The 16,795-nt window shown below is 43.3% G+C and overlaps 1 protein-coding gene across 10 annotated transcripts in view; it reads right to left on the bottom strand.

The window, feature by feature from the left end:
- Positions 1-16,795, bottom strand: part of LOC139623071 (neurexin-1a-like) — a 246,287-nt gene that overhangs the window by 134,775 nt on the left and 94,717 nt on the right. For all 10 annotated transcript variants that reach the window (XM_071480930.1, XM_071480931.1, XM_071480936.1 and 7 more), the window contains 2 exons: positions 12,142-12,583; positions 6,569-6,952 (listed from right to left, as the gene is read on the bottom strand). In XM_071480930.1, the coding sequence (XP_071337031.1) occupies positions 6,569-6,952; positions 12,142-12,583 (826 nt within the window). The remainder of the gene's footprint in view (positions 1-6,568; positions 6,953-12,141; positions 12,584-16,795) is intronic.

The following is a 16,795-nucleotide window of genomic DNA, read 5'->3' as shown; positions in this document are numbered from 1 at the left end:
GGCTGCTAGAATTACAAACCCAACACAAAAAAGAGTCTGTTCAAAAAGAGAAAGTGACTACAAAATGGCATGTGCACAGATATGTCAGCGTGCAAACACTTGTCACTAGTCTAGCATCGCATAAGACAGTGTACTACAGCTGACAGCTACCCAAACTCCCTCCGAAGTCTGAGTCCTGTCTACTCTGTGCCAGTGGAAGTGGTGCCCTCCATCAGTGAAAAGAGGATGGAAGTAGGCACGTGCTAGGACAGTAATACAAAAGAAAACCACTCAGAAGACAATGAACACATAGTGACAAACAGAAAGACCTTACCGGAAAGGGAAGAAAGGAAACTGCGTCAATACAAAGGAACAGAGGTAATATTCTCCTGGAGAACAAGTGGCAGCATTATATCCACTATTTTTGTATCTGCTATATAATAGTGGCAAACTACAAAAGGACAAATTGGTATTGACTGACGGAAAAAAATACAAATGGTGACAGAGTCGTAATAGTCTGTGGACCTTGAATATTGAGTTTCTGCTCAGGGTGACTGCATTTACTCAAAGCATTAGGCAGGAGAAATGCTGGGGAGATTGTTTAACGCCAGCAGGAGGTTGTAACAGCATTTCCGGTGGTGTAACTAAACCAAAACCCAATAACAAAGCCATTACTGCAGCTGCAGTGCTGAAACAGATAGAAGGCGAGTTGGAGGGACGGGAGATGGAGAGAGGTGGGGGTGATAGGGTACCAGTGTACACACACCACCTCATCACCACTTCCTCATCACACAGAGCCAATGTCACATCCATCCCCTGGGATGACTCCGTCACATTCCTCACCCAAATCCAATTTCTCCACGACCTCCTGGGGTATGCTGCAGATGACAGGGGCGTGTGACAAACGAGTTCTCACTGCTAAACTGTCTGCTTCCTGCCAGGCAGCTAAAGCAAAGAGCTGCATTTGGAAACTGTTAGCAGATGCCAGGAAAAATGGAGCAACTGTTCTAACTCCTAACACTTGAAAAAATGTTTGTCGCGGCAATATTAGCCAGCACTTAGACCCAACGAGAGCGCTTCCTAGCTGTGTTTGACTTGTTCTCTACTGTCTATGCGACTCCGCTTCATACTGTACACAAATACACTGCCGGGTGCTCAGGTGTTTGTTTACTCTGGGAGGATGGGGCGTGAAAATCATTACTGCCAAACAATGAGTGACACATCTAAGTGCTGCAACGTATAGAATTTCTGCTCCAGCACAAACCCTCCACCTTTTAAAATGCCTCAGTTTGAAACAGGATCCATTACACTGTGAAAAAAAAAAGTTCAAGGTAAAAAGGAAAGAAAACAAAAGAAGAAAAATCTAACACTGCACTGATGGTGACAATAATTCTTTAAAAGGGTACAGCACATTATAAACAATATGCAGTCAAGCAAATACCTGCTGGGAGGAAAGGAAATGGTCTGATGTGACCTTTTTGCCGCACCTCATATAAATAAAGAAGATTTTACTCAGAAGAATAATCTTTTCAGACTGAATAGATGGATGAAATTAATCACAACTGGAGTAAACACTGAATTTCATCCAAGATGTCACCTCAGCTGAGATTCACACGAGAGGTTGTCTAAAACGCCATCAAAAAGAAACATCCAAACAGATATGAAAATATGGAGACTGACATGTGGGGGGAAACATTACCTAATGCAAAGTGAGCACCTGTCAAAAATCCAATCCTGGAAGCGCAGTCATTTTTTAATGGCACTCCTGTGTTTAATATCAAAATAAATTGAGAGGACTGAAGCTGGAGTTTCTGCCTGTGCCTACCCAACGGGAGGCTGTCAGAGGGGAGATGGAGCGTACCAAACTAAACCAAGCATTCATTTTCTGTCTTGTAAAGCACAATACAACATTGTTTTCTGATTTTCACTAGAGAACAAGGAGCAATTTGGGATGCGGGGGGTTCAAAGAGGTAACAAATAAGGCTGTGCTACTAACAAGGGGGAGTAATGGCAGACAGGCACACAGTTCTTCCTCCATCCCCCCCTGAAGGAGAACAGGCTCTGCAGGAAGGGAGAGCTGTCAGCTGCATGTCACAGGATTGTGATGTCCCACAGTGTCAGGGCACCGGGCCCAATCCAATTCCAAACTTGCCGGAATACCAACCACTGCCACAGGCTTTTGGAAAAATGTATGTTCAACATCCACAATAAACAGGAAGAAATGGCTCAGAGATATCATAAATAATTCAAAGCTGCTCATGCCTTCTTCACCGCAGCCTTCTTAGGGTATCTCAGCCTGCACGGGCCGGGAAATAGACTCGCTGGCTATTAAAAGTGTGAGGGAAAAAATCTACCATCTGAGTGCATTTTTCGAGAGACAGGAAAACTGTTCTCTCGCTACGCAGAAAGAAACAGCATCATCATGGGCCGACTTCACATATTTCTGCTCCGTGACCATAAGGCAACTTCATTAGGGGACAGAAAATGGATCAGTGTGTCCACTCAGAGTGGGGGAATCTGCAGCTTCAGCTACTGCTGTCAGGAATCCACGCGACAGCCAAGATGGTAAAGATTTAGTACGTGCGAATTAGGTTTTGCAGCCCACCGAGACTATTAAAGGAGAATTACCATTTAGTGTAATGATTTACAAGTTAATTCCCAATCTTTGGTCATTGCTGTGCTATCAAGGTCTTTCAGCGAGACCTATTATCAGAAGCTGGAGAAACTGGAAATCCAAGACCCCTGATGTACAGATAAAACACGGTCCTCTGACAAACACTGTGAGACTAATTAAATGTTTTAGGCTTTAGGTTTGTGCGCTAAAACAAACTTGATTGTTTATTTCACTCCTAGCCAAACCTCTGTTCCACAACATGCGCCTATATCCCCAGATAATCAACCCCCAGCACTCTCACAGTCACATTTTCCATGTTTTTCAACCAATTTTCTGCGCATCTGTGTACATCGCTTCAGGGCGTGAAACAACCAGTTCTCTCTAATTTGTGACTATATTCAAGTGTGGTGAATGGTGACTAACACACAGTGCACTGTCAAAGAGCACAGCTAAAACATGTTTTAATGCTAGAACTCAGCTACATTCCCCTTTAAGGGCATTTCACAATTACGCAATAACGTTCTGCACCTCTTGGCTTTTGCTTCGGACCAATGGCAAATGGTTTTATGCTCTGAAAAGCAATAAATGTGCTCAAAGAACCAGTTTTTCTAGAGTTATACTGATTTACATAATGTTTCCGTGCATTGTATTGTTGTGGTCTATGGTCCATGTTTTGATACCCTGCACCTATTGTAGACTCTGGCACTAATGAATTGCAGTATTATGGATTCATGGCTTCAGAAAAAACAAGCCTCTGCTTTCATGTGCACATTCAGAAAGTTGTATGTGCATGTGTGTCCGGAACATGTGAACAAACTTGTGTGTTGATCTATATATTGATCCTCAGCCTCCATCTTTATTCATCACAGGTATGTGTAACCACGGTCCATGTGTATTAATGCAGGTGCTGTCAGTGCTGGAATCCAGCATGTCATATCTCATTAGGGAATACGTGCATGTGCTGCAACGCACCTACTACACCATCTGGGAGAGGCTGCCTTAGCCTCACACTGCAAGACTAATATTTGGGCTAATTAGCAACTGGAGGAACAATGAAGGGGAAGACATTTGGGATGCAGGGGGGAAAATTGCTTTGTCTGCTTAATTAAAATCTCTCAAAATAGGGCGAATTGCTCCATGGTTCTCTTCCGAAACTCCACCTCCTGTTCCTTCCACTCGTTGTCCTCCTCCTCCTCCGCCATATGCAGTAGCTATATTTTGCCACCGGGTGGTACACCATGCATGGATAAGTGAGAGCTGGGGTAATTCTTTTGACAGCTCCTCGGCCTGCTGGTGCCTGCTTCATCCTACCAGCGCAGAGGCAATCTGGAGCCATCAAAACAGCTGGCAGTGTGCCGGGGCCCATTCCTCCATACCACTGCTCCCACTCACACTCCCGTCGATGCCAGTCTCATACACAGAGCAGACACAGCCAGATATTGTAAAAAAAAAAGAGAGAGAGCGAGAGTTTCGACAGTTGAGCCGAGATGGCAGAAGACGCTCGAGTGTTTGGAGGAAGAGGAGAGCAGGGTCATAGTGGCGGAGACCTTTGCAACATGCAGCTGATTCAAACGCAGAGATGCAGATTTTCTGCCTTTGTTTTCAGGATAAGTCAGAGTGGATTATATCTATTTGAATTCAAGAGCACTCTCTGGATAAGTAAATCTCTTCCTGTAGTGATACGATCTGTGTCCCATGCCCACTAAACCTCCCTCATGTACTATGCCCTAATTCCTGTCAACTCATTAGCTAGAATGGAGATGCGCATGTGGAAAACCGGAGCAGCCTGACTGACACATTCATCAGAGATGGAGGAGATTTAGATTCTCTCTTTTATGTGCTCTTTTAGCCCAAATATTAATTTCCTGTCTTAGTATTAACTACATTCCTGCATTTACACAACAGGTCACATGTCACATCAGACGTTCCTGACTGAATAAACTGCATTCAAAACAGTAAACGCAACATCCTCCTGGTATCACACACATTCGTGTTATTTTGCTTCCATTTGACTCAGGAGCTCTCCACCAGCATCAAGCTGATCAGCCAGAGGTATCCCACATCCCATATCCAGGATATTTAGGCAACTGCATTTTGTGCAGTGAATGACTTCAGTGAAGAAAAGCACGAGCACATGTAGAGCTGACACATGCAACTGCGTGGGATGTGTTACATTCCAACTAGAGAACTAGAGTTCCTTTTTTTTTTTTTTTTCCAATGAGAACCTGTTCCGGCTGTCGTTCCTGTGCAGATGCATTACACTGTGATAACGGTGTCACATGCTTGGGCTCTTTTTGACATTTGCCTTGAGTATGCATATGTTAATGGTTTTTGCTCATTTGCTGCTTTCGCTCCGTTGAGACTTCATGATGTAAATTCTGCACATACTGCTGCTGCCTTACATCTTTACTCCTTCAGAAGCACAAGACAAATACATAATCATATATTTTTAACACTGGTCGAGAGTAATTTTTGTGTTGATATGATGTTCATTATGAATTCATATAGCAGCAGCGAATATCCACTTGATGCACTCAATTAATGCATGAACAATAAAAAAAAAACATATCATTGGGCCACTTATCTGTGACTATTCAAAGAAGTTTTGAACTGTATTTTCAGACTTTCATCTGATTTTCATTACTCTCAATTCCTGGGCTATTACCATAAGTTAATATTGCAAATCTCGTTAGTGAATGAACTACACATTCAACATATTTATTCACTTAGTCTGAAAATAAGCCTTAAATTCCAATTTTAAAATAATTGCCTCGTTGCAGACCATATGAGCAAGTGAAGGATTTGGCTTCCTCGCACAGCTGTTTGTTGTTTTAATCGGGCTGGTGTTCAATCAGAGGGGTCAAAGGGCAATCCTCTGATCACCAGGCCAACAAGCTGATGCTGAACGGGCAGAAAAGCAGGTCCACGCTGTGCTTTGCATTTGTAACTGAAGGAATGTCCTTATGATTGCTTCTTTTTTTTTTTTACAGCTACATTACACAAACAGTAACAACAAAGCACTAATACAGTAAAAAGGAGCTGCAGTGGAGTGTTAAGGTTAGCAAGACGGTCTCGGGTGTAACTTCAAGCAACTGCAGCTCTTACGACGCACAAACACATACACAGATATTGGTCATAAAACCATAAATTACAACTCTACCAACATCAAATACTGCTGAGGAACTTGAGAAGATGGCTTTCTTTCTATTCTAATGAAAACTCCTACAAAAACTGTGCTTTCCATGTAATAAACTACAGCAGAGTCAGGTTTGCTCCGGCTAAGACACAGAGCTATAAGAGTTCAACTGTGTGACACTCACTCCCCCTGTTTCTCTTCTCTGGGGGAAAGAGGGATAAGTATTCTGCACCAGGTCCGGTCATGAGCGAGTGGTTTGATGAGCCAAATGGTTAGCAGAAGACAGCCAATTTACAGGCCCGTGTGTATGGTGGACGTGACCAGGAGCTCCTCAGCGGTGCATCAGTCACCTGCCACTCAACATGGTCCAACGACAGCCAGTCAACACTTTGCGTACCCTGACTCACTCTGTCTGCCTCTCCCTGGCTGTCTGTCTGTCTCCACATGCAACACTTTCTCTCCTGTCTTACATTCCTTCCGGTTTGCTGCTGATGTTCAACCATCAGCCAAGGAAAAAAAAAAAAAAAAGACAACCTGCAGGTTTTTGTCTGGTGATGCTGCTCAGTCTGAATTTGAAAGGAGTTCCATTCCAGACAAAGAAGACCAAATCTATAGCAGATATAATTAAAACCATTCTTTTTCTGGTTGTCTTTGATGTCAATTAAATTCACAGTTCTGTGGTTGCACGCCTAGCTCAGAGGACAAAGCGCTGTGCGAAAGAAGTGTGGCATCAGCGACAACATTTCGCACACACATAAATCCAGATTATGCCAACCAGACAGAAACAACATGCTTCCAAACAGCTGGGCAGTTGAAATGAGACAAAAACAAAGCCCTACCTCTTTCACAGGAGCGTCCCAGGTATCCAGTCCCAGAGCAATCACACACGTAGCGGTTCCAGCCCTCTCTACAGATCCCGTTGTTCTGGCAGGGGTTGCTCAGACACTGTTTTGGAGGCTCCTTAGAGCACGAGGGCTTCACCCCGGCAGCCTTCTGGATCTCAGCCAGGCGCCGGACATCCTTACTCTGTCCATCAATGAATAGATCCCGGATGCAGCCCACGTAGCCGTAGTTGAGCAGTGCTGTCCACACCTCAGTGGGAAACACCAGCCCCATTTTGTTCTCTGGTAGACCCCCGAGGTAAAGATTGTCATCCAAGTCCAGGATCTCACTTTCTCCAGGGGCTGTGTAGGCAGTGCGGAGGGTGTTGATAGAGATGGTACCTAAAAAAAAGAAGACCCAGTAGGAAAAGTTTATCTTATCTATTCTTTTTTGAACTAAGAGAAAACCTATTGGCGAATGTAGATGCCAAAAGACTCTATCTGCCCCACAGAAACACAAACATGCAGAGAGGACCCATTTAAAGATGGTTTGATGAAGAAATTAACCTAATTAGTTTTATCCATCTGGACAGGGTCAGGATTTTCTTCATTTAGAATGACTGATGAGTGTTGATAAGACACATTAATCACAGGACAGCTAGTCTATTAGCAGCCTAATCTGAGATCCCTAAGAGTATCCTCTCCATTTTCCTTGGATTTCCCAACATAAATCTCCTTTATCTATAAAGCAGTGGTCATAAAAAAGAAAAAATGGGAAAAGAAAAATCATTGCCCCTTCTATCATTTCAGCCACCAAACAAAAAAAAAAAAAAAAAAAAAAACATCGCAGCCATCTTTTTGAACTTGATTAACGGACTGCAGGCTGTTTTTTTCACCCTGTCTCTCCTTCTGTTTGCCTCGCCAACACATAAACCTGCAATGAGAGTTTGTGTGTTTCCCCACCATGATTTATCGCTCTCATTCAGGTTTAATTCTCGATCTGGAGCACGGTAAACAACAGCGGACATGACTGGACTGTAAAGCTGTGAAAAAGGAAAGCCTTACTGTGGGACTCAGACTGGGTGATTAATTTGTATATGGATCTGTTACTCTCAGTGCAGGAGCCACTGTGGATCTTTAATTAATGGCGGCTGCGTCCACTGCCCGCATCCTGGTCCAGTAATCTATATACTGTGCTGCCCAGGAGCCGCAGCGCTCTCCCCACAGCCTGGGGAGAGCGACGGAGAAATGGCAGGCTGAGGACGCTCAAAAATAAAATTGCCATAAAGTCATAATTTGCATTTTGAGTGGCAGATGCATGCCATGGCAGATATGAAGGAGCTATTAGCTGATTGCCTCGGGCTAAATGGCGGGCTCCTAACTGCTTGTATGTGGAAGAGGAGCGTAGCTTTTAAGTTACTTTTCTAGTCAGAGCGTTTATGTTGGGAAACAAGCCCTGAGCCACACATGAATTTTCAGCAGGGCTGCCTGAGACGCATTAGACATTAAATGAGGCCTTTCACATTTCATTACAGATACCATTAGCATGCATGAATGTACATATCACAATTAATTATATGTATGATAAATATCTACATCTTTTTTTCAATGAAAGGACAGTTTCTTTGTGTTTTGCTCTACTTTGTGATCGGTTACATCCAAAGAAAAGTCACTGAAATCAGTGTATAAGCTAAAATTAATCTTTGCTATGCATGTGTTTTATTGCCAAGGTGAGCCAGCCTTCTCGCAAAAGCGTTTGAAAAAGACAGCTAAGGACCGAGTGCACAATGATTAACCTGGTCCCACTAACATGTTCCAGCTCTTTTCTCCAGGTCTTGGCCCCAGGCATCTGTTCCAGCACTTTCCTGCCACCACCCACTGCCCCTGCTCTCTCCAGCCACAGCTGTTGTGACTTCCAAGCTTTGCACACTTGGCAAAGGCCACCCGTCACGCAGCCAGAACAGCTCCCTTCAGGTTAGCGCTAACGAGCTCACTACATCAAACTCATTAGCGAGGAAACTTTTCTCGGAGTAGAGCAGGTGCCCGGCTGAAGAATGATGGTCAGCATGAATCATGGTGGAGATATCTACACTCCAGTAGTGTGTAAATGCAAAAACATTCAGTATCAGGTCTCAGCATATGACAGGTACAAGCAATGGTATGAGGTCAATGACTTTGTGAATTATATATTTACAAAGTAAATACTTCAGAAGTGGTTATCTTCTTGGCTTCTTCTCACACTATCTATACTTAAGTTAGTCATAAACAGCAAACAAGGATGCTGTGAGCAGACAGTAAGCATGTCTGTCTAAATTGATGTAAGTGCAAGACAAGAGGAGGATGTCAGCATCTCTCAGGCATCTGCTTAGAGTGCTCTGCTCACTTGTCAAAGTCCCGTAAGGAAGTGTGTAAACACAGTCAAGCTATGTTAAGTCAAAAGGCACTATACAATCCCATGGGGACATGTGCCATCACCAAGCTTGCAGCATGGGGAACATAATACACATACACACACTGCAGGACTGCCTATGTTTGGAGCATTAGTCATAGCCAAAAGGGGGAAGGGGATGTGTCTCTGTGAATGCTACCGAGCATAAAAGAGGAGGAGATGGATGCAGAACAAGATGGGAACATGGAGATAAAGATGTCTGGAAAAGAGATGAGGGAGGGGTGTATGATGACAGATAAGAAAGCAGATGAGGGAACACAGCAGCAAATAATATCTTGAGAATCAAGTACAAAATGTACAGTAAAGGAGAGGTGATCAAAGTAATGATGCAGGCAATAAATGAGGATGAATACTGATGATGAGGATCAGCATTCCAGCAAACTTTAAAACACTTTGACCACATTTCTCTCTCTGTCTCTTCTGCACGGGCTGACCTGTAAGTGGTGCTCCATCATCAAACCTGAAAGCAGGGGTCCAAGTGACAGCTCAGATCTCTCTCACACTTTCTGCATCAGCAGCGAGGCTCAACTTGGCATGATGTCCCCTAACCCCACTCACACATCCCCAAAACATGTTAGACAGGGGATTACTACAATCCAGTTAGGGCGATACGGCCAAATCTCTCTATGTGATTGGATTCTCTGTAGAGAGAGAAGCCTGAGAGTGGGCTGTGAGGATGGAGGCTGTGTTGTCTATACGTGTGTGTACATGTGTGGCTCTGTTTGTGTACTGTACACGAGTGCATGCGTGTGTGTTGAAGTAGTAGTACGCGCGCCCCGGCAGGAAACGGGGCTACAACAGAGCAATGTCCATGTAATGTCTCTGATGAGTGACCCGCGGCACTCCCAGCCCAGAAGCCCTCACTTAAAAGCAGAGTGTCTCATAGCGACTCTAATGCATTGAGGTTAGAAGATGCTGTCTGAGAGCGAGAGTCCATTTACGGGCTCACTTCCTGTGGGAAGAGCCTGCTGAACTAAATAGGGCAGGGGATCGTTACCCGCCATCGTCACGGCTGCAGGAAGCGCCGCGCATGGAGGCCCCGGCTGCAGATAATTACGTCTGGCTGTTGTGTTGCACTTTTGTTTTGAGTGATGTGCTTGGTGGTGTGTATTAATAAAACATCTGACACACAGATGAAAAACAGAGCTTACCATATGTTTCATGACTCATGCTCTCAGGGGACTACTGAATTATTTTCTTAGGTTTTAAAATTACCTTAATTCTATAAAGTACTAGAATGTATAACAAAAAAGCATATGGGTGTATAATAGCCTACATCAGGCTAGCATACTGTCATAGAAGGAACTGAATAATAAGTTGGCAGTGATTTATTACATTCAATTGTTTGCAGCAGGTCACAGCTTTTATTCAAATATCTATATCTGTCAATAATCTATAGAGAGAAAATAAATATAAAAAGCTGCACTTAAAAAAGCTATTGTGAAGAAGTTTTTTTTTTTTATATCACTCTGTTTGCACAAATCTGCTATTTAATGTGCCATTAAAATTACATGTATCCTGTGGGGATGGAAATCACGCGAGGCCTATTCAGTACAAAGGACCAGCAAAAATTCCATTGCCTCCATTTGAGGTGCAGTGCACACATCATTACACACTGCAAACAATAGTGCTTTGTGCAGTTGATGGAAATCTCCAGATCCAAGATTTTAGATTTAGTAGGACTGCATACTTGTAGCATTTAATTGGGTTCAATTTGAAGGGCGAGCAAAGATAAAGTAACTCTGGTAAATTTGAAAATTGCTCTGTAATTTGAGGCAGTGTGTGTGAGAGCGCTGTGCCGAGCCATTTTGTTACTCCTCTCACATCATATTGCAGTCATCACATTGCAGGGACCTTTTTATGTCCCCTTTACACTCCAGTACGTAAGTGTTGATGCCTTAGACTTGAGGAGAGGAAGAAAAGTTATTCGGAAATGTCATTAGTGCAGAGCTCAGCACAGCACTGTGCAGTAACTGTCTCAGTCCTGGGAGAGACCACCTCCTGTTTCCATGGAAACTTAGGCAGGGTAGACAGAGAGAAGAGCGAGTGGAGAGAGCTCGACTAACACAAAAAGATATTCGATAGCTTTTGTGTGTGTGTGTGTGTGTGTGTGTGTGTGTACAGTAAGTATGTGGGGGTGGATGATGGGAGGTTACTTGACAGATAATGAACACAGTGTAATTTCACAAAACAGCGTTTCTTACAGTTTGGTCTACCATAACTAAATATTATAGATGTATGTTATTTGAGAAGTCACCCGCAGCTTTTCTTTCCCCACACTTATGTTTAAGCTGAAGCCACTCAGTGTTATTCATTACGGTATAGTTACACTGTATTCAGCCACCTCAACCTCTCTACTGCTATTTTAACAGTGTATATAGCTCAGTTTAGACCACAACCCAGTGCTTGCTTTGGGGGGTAATGAAACAGTTAATCTAATTTCCACCTCTTGAGATGGAGTGGAAAACATGGTCAAGGGGTATATCTAATTTGCAGCATGACATTGCAAGGCCTTGGCTCTAAGCACACACTAACAAATTGCTGCTTAGATAACCAAATCAACGGGGACCAGAGCAGAGCAACCCGGGGCTCAGAGGACACAATGGGAGACGGGGCAAAGTTATTTTGTGACAAATATGTGTCTGGAATCCTGACAAATGACACGAGGTACCAACATCTGAAGTTCGGTTACTAGTGTCACAACCTTTGGGCCAGCTATAAGCATTTACAGCCTATTTCTTTCGCAGAAAAGTTACCTCTTACCCTACAGTAGTATTTTTGTAGCAGAAAAATAATTTATCTCCATAATGCACAGCAGAGATCTTCCTCTAGGATTCTGCTTAATGTTGTATTGTATGTGTGGATTGTATGTGTATGGCGGGCCAGAGACTAGTCTTCATCCTGACAACAAACATGCAAATACTTATGAACGCAGTGGCCCTGGGAGCCTAACAGAGTGCAACTATAGAAAACACATGCATATAAGTTGTCAGATTGGTGACAATGTTTTCTTTGTTTGCATGTGTTTTGTTGATTTGCATGTGCTTTCTTAAACTGTGCCGTGTTGAACTCTCAGGGCCACCTTAGATGTAAGATCACACGTTTTCATGTTCTTCATCTAAAGATTGTAGAGGAAACTTACCTGATCTGCCATCTCGCTGGAAGTCCACGTGGTACCACTCGCCGTCATTGACTTTCTTATTGACTGCCCTGGTCTTTGTGGTTCCTGAGCCCATGTCCAGCAGCAGGTACAGATGGCCATCCAGCATCTCAATGGCAAAGAAGTCCACCTTGAGAGTCTGGGCACTCTTAGAATCCTTCGGCTCCTGCTTGGGCTTGCCATGGCTGAAGAGGAGAAGGCCGTTGGGCTCTGTGGTGCGGAAGTCAAAGGAGATGGAGCCCGTCTTCTTGGCGTTCCACTTGTTGAGGATGATAAAAGACTCTGGCGTCTCGAATGTGATGGGGTCCAGAGTGGCCACGTTCTCACACTTAAAAGCCACATTGCCTTGGATCTTCATCTTGGAATCCTCATTCCGGGCCAGCCTGGACAGTTCAAGTCTCACGTCATTGTTTTTGTACACAACCTGTATTGGGAGTGGAGAAAGAGAGTCAAGCCTACAGGCATACATACAGCCGCATATCTCACCCACAAAGCAAAAGACTGACGGTTATTGCTGTGTGCTGAACGTAAATGCTACACGCAATCAGATTCAGATTATCATATCATGTTAACCTCAGGTGCACTGACAAACCAAATGGAAAAGTTTCCCAAACTCTGGCACTTAATCACTCAGGAATGAGATGAAAAGTGGTTCATCAAAACACAGACAAAACAAAACCGCCCCCCATGGTCCAAGACTGAATCACATCTTGGCAGTGTGCTCTGTCAGAAGTTTTCTGAGCCCAGCCAAGCGTACAAACATTCATTAAACCACCAGTTAAAGCCCTATTGGTCAATGCTCTTGGCTTCTCAATTGCTTTGGGTCAGTGAAGCTCCGGCGCTGAATTGTGCCTGGGTGCTTTAACCTCCGTTATACTTGCCTGCGAGTCTGGTTGTAATGTGTAATTGCTTTCAGAGATGACAGAGCTGGACGTGAAAAACAGCAGTTGTCCATGTGGCCTTTCACCCCCTCAGGAGGAGCGTTTCATAAGCTGGGTTTGCACAGCTCAACCCTTGGTCATCTCTGCCACACTGCACCTATGTGTGATGAACTGTGCTTACATGGCATCATTTATTTATTCATTCATTCGAGGGGTGGTCGATGATAGATAATGTTGACACCCGTGGTTGATGAGTGCCTTGTTTGTTTGAAGACACATATTTGTCTGCCTGGGGCAACTGTTACACATTGTCATTGTTCTGAGAGACACAGATATTCAATACAACATTTGTGAACATGTTTTTTGGGGGGTTTTTTTGTGCCTGACAAAGATCTGATCGATTGAGACGTTGCACAGCTATAGTCAATAAAACATTGACATTGTCTGGTCCAGCACCTGCAAAAAAAAAAAAGTTTTGCATATTTTTGTCTTTTACAATGTTCACCAAATGTCTCTTTATTTGAGGCCTTCACAACACATGCATACTGTAATCTGGCTGCAAATAGTGAGACATCCATTTTCAACATTTAGCTCTATTGTCAACTCAAGGGAGAGACAGTCAATCAAACAGTAATAGTGATCATGGTGGGAGAAAATGACTCCATCAGGTAGCATCTCTTGGGATGGTTTGTGTAAAGCGAGATGGTGAGGGATAAATCTAAACTGCCGCCTTGATTGCAGGTGTGGAGTAAAACGCTGATTAAGGCCAATGTCGGAGCCTGTGATTAGAATAAAAGTGGGCAGACGATGAATATGCCTCTCCAAAGCAAATTACAAACGAGTGCACGCGCCTTCACATTCACACACGCACTGTAACATTCACTATACTACACATCGTTTTAAAACATGATAAAATGCAAAAGTCAACATGTTTTCATACAGGAACCCTCAGTTCATAATCTCAGACACTGTAAACCAGACATGACGCTTCACTAAATTAAGTGCATTAGTGTTGTGACCTTTGAGGTGCCAAGTGCTGCAGAGCTCAGGTGCAGAGGTGACAGACAGTCTTTACAAAATTGTGTCGTAATGTCATTACACTGGCAATTATTAACAATGGATTAGAATCATTATAATATGGTACAGTGCATTAGTATTAACTGACCAATTTGACGCCCTGGTTGTTTTTATTCCCTATTTATCTCAGTAGTTAACTCCATTTATGTATAAAACTCCTGTTTCATGGTTTTATACAGACAGTAAAAGATGTATATCAAATTCTGTTCTATACACAAAAGAAAGCTACTCCTGAATTAAATCTTTAAAATATGGATCAAGTCGTAGAAGTAGCTACATTGTGTGTAGGGAGGCAGTGAATGCCACCTCTGTAGAAAGCAAAGAGGACTGCTACTGTAATTGCCAGCAATCTTAGAAAAATTACAGACAGCCATAACCTCGTCATTATCCAATCTCCACAGTGAAAGAGTATCTGGTATAAGTGCAGCTGGAATAACGATGATCCCTCTGTCTAGTTGCATCCGATTTCCACATGAGAAACTAATTAACGTTTTGGTGAATGTCAACACTTTTTAATTAAAACATCAGTGTGGTCATGATATTTAGAAAATTACCTCACCACCAAAACACACGCACACACACACACACACACACACACTAGAAGTATTCTAATATCATCTGTAGATGCAGCAGCAAAGCAAATACTGGGAGGACAACTCAAGACTTTGAACACAAAGCTGTCAACAGTGCGCCAGGCAGAGGGATAAAGGAGCAACTAATATTTAACAACAACCCCCTGGAGGCACAAGCACAGGCAGTGCTCTCTTCCACAGTGCTCTAGCACCACTAATTGGTAGATAAGATAATCAAGTGACAGATAGCCCCATTATGGTTACAGCACGCATGTATTTACATAACAAAAGATTTCTAAGGGTAATTCTATATCGCTTTCAGCGGCCCACATCAAATGAGTTACAGCTGTGGAAACCACTGGTCATGTTCTTCATTTGCTGTCATACTAAGCGTTCACCTGAAAAAAGGGGACACCTCCGATGGGATTGCATTTGCATGGAGCATTATGTTTATCAGTGACTCAGATCTACTGTGTCTAACTGTTCAGGTAGATGGAGCTCATGGCGGCACATCAGAATTAGATATTGCTTTGTGACTGACTCTATCGGGGTGCATTTAACTGCTGGGATAACAGGAAGCAGATAAAGGCAGGCTTTTATTCTTACATCATTGTCTTCCTTTAAACAAAAATGTACAGTGTAGTGCGGTCTCAAGTCTGACACAGAGCCAAATGGAATGTTTTACAGATTTTATAGAAACAGAAATGCAATAAAAAGGAATGTAAAAGTGACTGAAGGACTAAATGATGATATCTCTGCCTGCTGGGCTTTACTCGTGTAGACTAAAGGTGCAACAGATACAGCCAATAAACCCAAATCAATTCTTTATAGGCAAGACAAAGGGCACCTCTCTGAGTCAAAGGCGCTTTGGTCTGAGCTACGACTGGTTGCACTAGTAGTGCTGCACTAATTTGTCATCAAGCTAGGGCGGTGACAACTGAGCTATTACTGCACCACCGTTTGTTTTGCCATCAGCACCAACAGGCGGGCGTGGCAACTCAGACTGGAATCTGCACACGAATACTGCAACAAGCCACTTGGGAACGGGCCATCAATCAGAGCCCACAGCTCATGCTGTTAAACCACTGCTCATATGTTTTCATGGTATACGCAGAGGCTGACCTCAGACAGGGCTTCTGTTTAATTCAACAGGCTGCATGAGGTGATGCAGAGAGCGTGTCAATGTAGTAAAAATGTCAGAAAAAAAAACAAAAGCCAAGTAGATGGAAGAAACTTTGGATTTAACAGTGTATGGGCTTTATATTATTTTGTACTGACATCTGCATTTGTCTGGTAAAACTAAATAAGGGATATTAAATGATCCCATGAGCAAATAAAAAAGAGGGTAAATTCTGTGTGTCTTCCATCTCCTGGGAACTATCACAGCTCTGCACAATATTAATTTTTTTTTGAGCGATTCAATACATTGATCTCAGGATAGTGAGAGCAGCCACTGTGGTTAGGCTGATCTAGAGCAGCGAGGGCAGCTCAGTGGGGCGGATGTCCATGCTTAGGCTGCACCACTCCCATTCCTGTTGTCACCACATCTGCAGCACCTCGGAGACACGCAGTTAACTAAGCCGGCCCTCCTTAACAACCAGACCTCTAATGAGCTGTACATGGTGTGTGGACATGTGGTCCACACCCTGCCCGCTCATTAAACAGAGCTGTCTCAGACCTCTCCTAGAGGTTCACTGAGGATGAAAGCTCGAGGTGAGAGACAAAATGTAGGACACCAAAAGAGCAAGAGGAGCTAGGAAAAAAAGCAAAGGGAGAGAGATGAGGAAGGGGAGACAGCTTTTGAAATTAAAAGATCAATGAATCGATCCTTTTGGAGTACTTTGTAGATTTGCCTGGTGGATATATTTGTATATCCCTGGAGGCTCTTGAGGAAAATGCTTTAGGTCAGAATCCCTATTAACCAACAAAAATAAAAAATATGGCTGTGCAGCTTAAAGTGAAAGGTATAACTTATGAACCCTCTGGCAGAGAAATTACCTCCTCCTCCCCCTGTCTCGCCTCATCTCTAGGGATAAAGTATAGACTATATACACACGCCTAAAGGTCTGAGTGACAAATGACAGACTGTAATTCATGAGCCAGATT

This window comes from Trachinotus anak, unplaced genomic scaffold (genome assembly GCF_046630095.1).
Source record: "Trachinotus anak isolate AG129_WGS33_773 ecotype Australia unplaced genomic scaffold, CSIRO_AGI_Tana_v1 ptg000007l, whole genome shotgun sequence".
Classification (NCBI taxonomy): Eukaryota; Metazoa; Chordata; class Actinopteri; order Carangiformes; family Carangidae; genus Trachinotus; species Trachinotus anak.
Note: the sequence above shows the minus strand (reverse complement) of the source record. Positions and strands in the feature narration are given on the sequence as shown.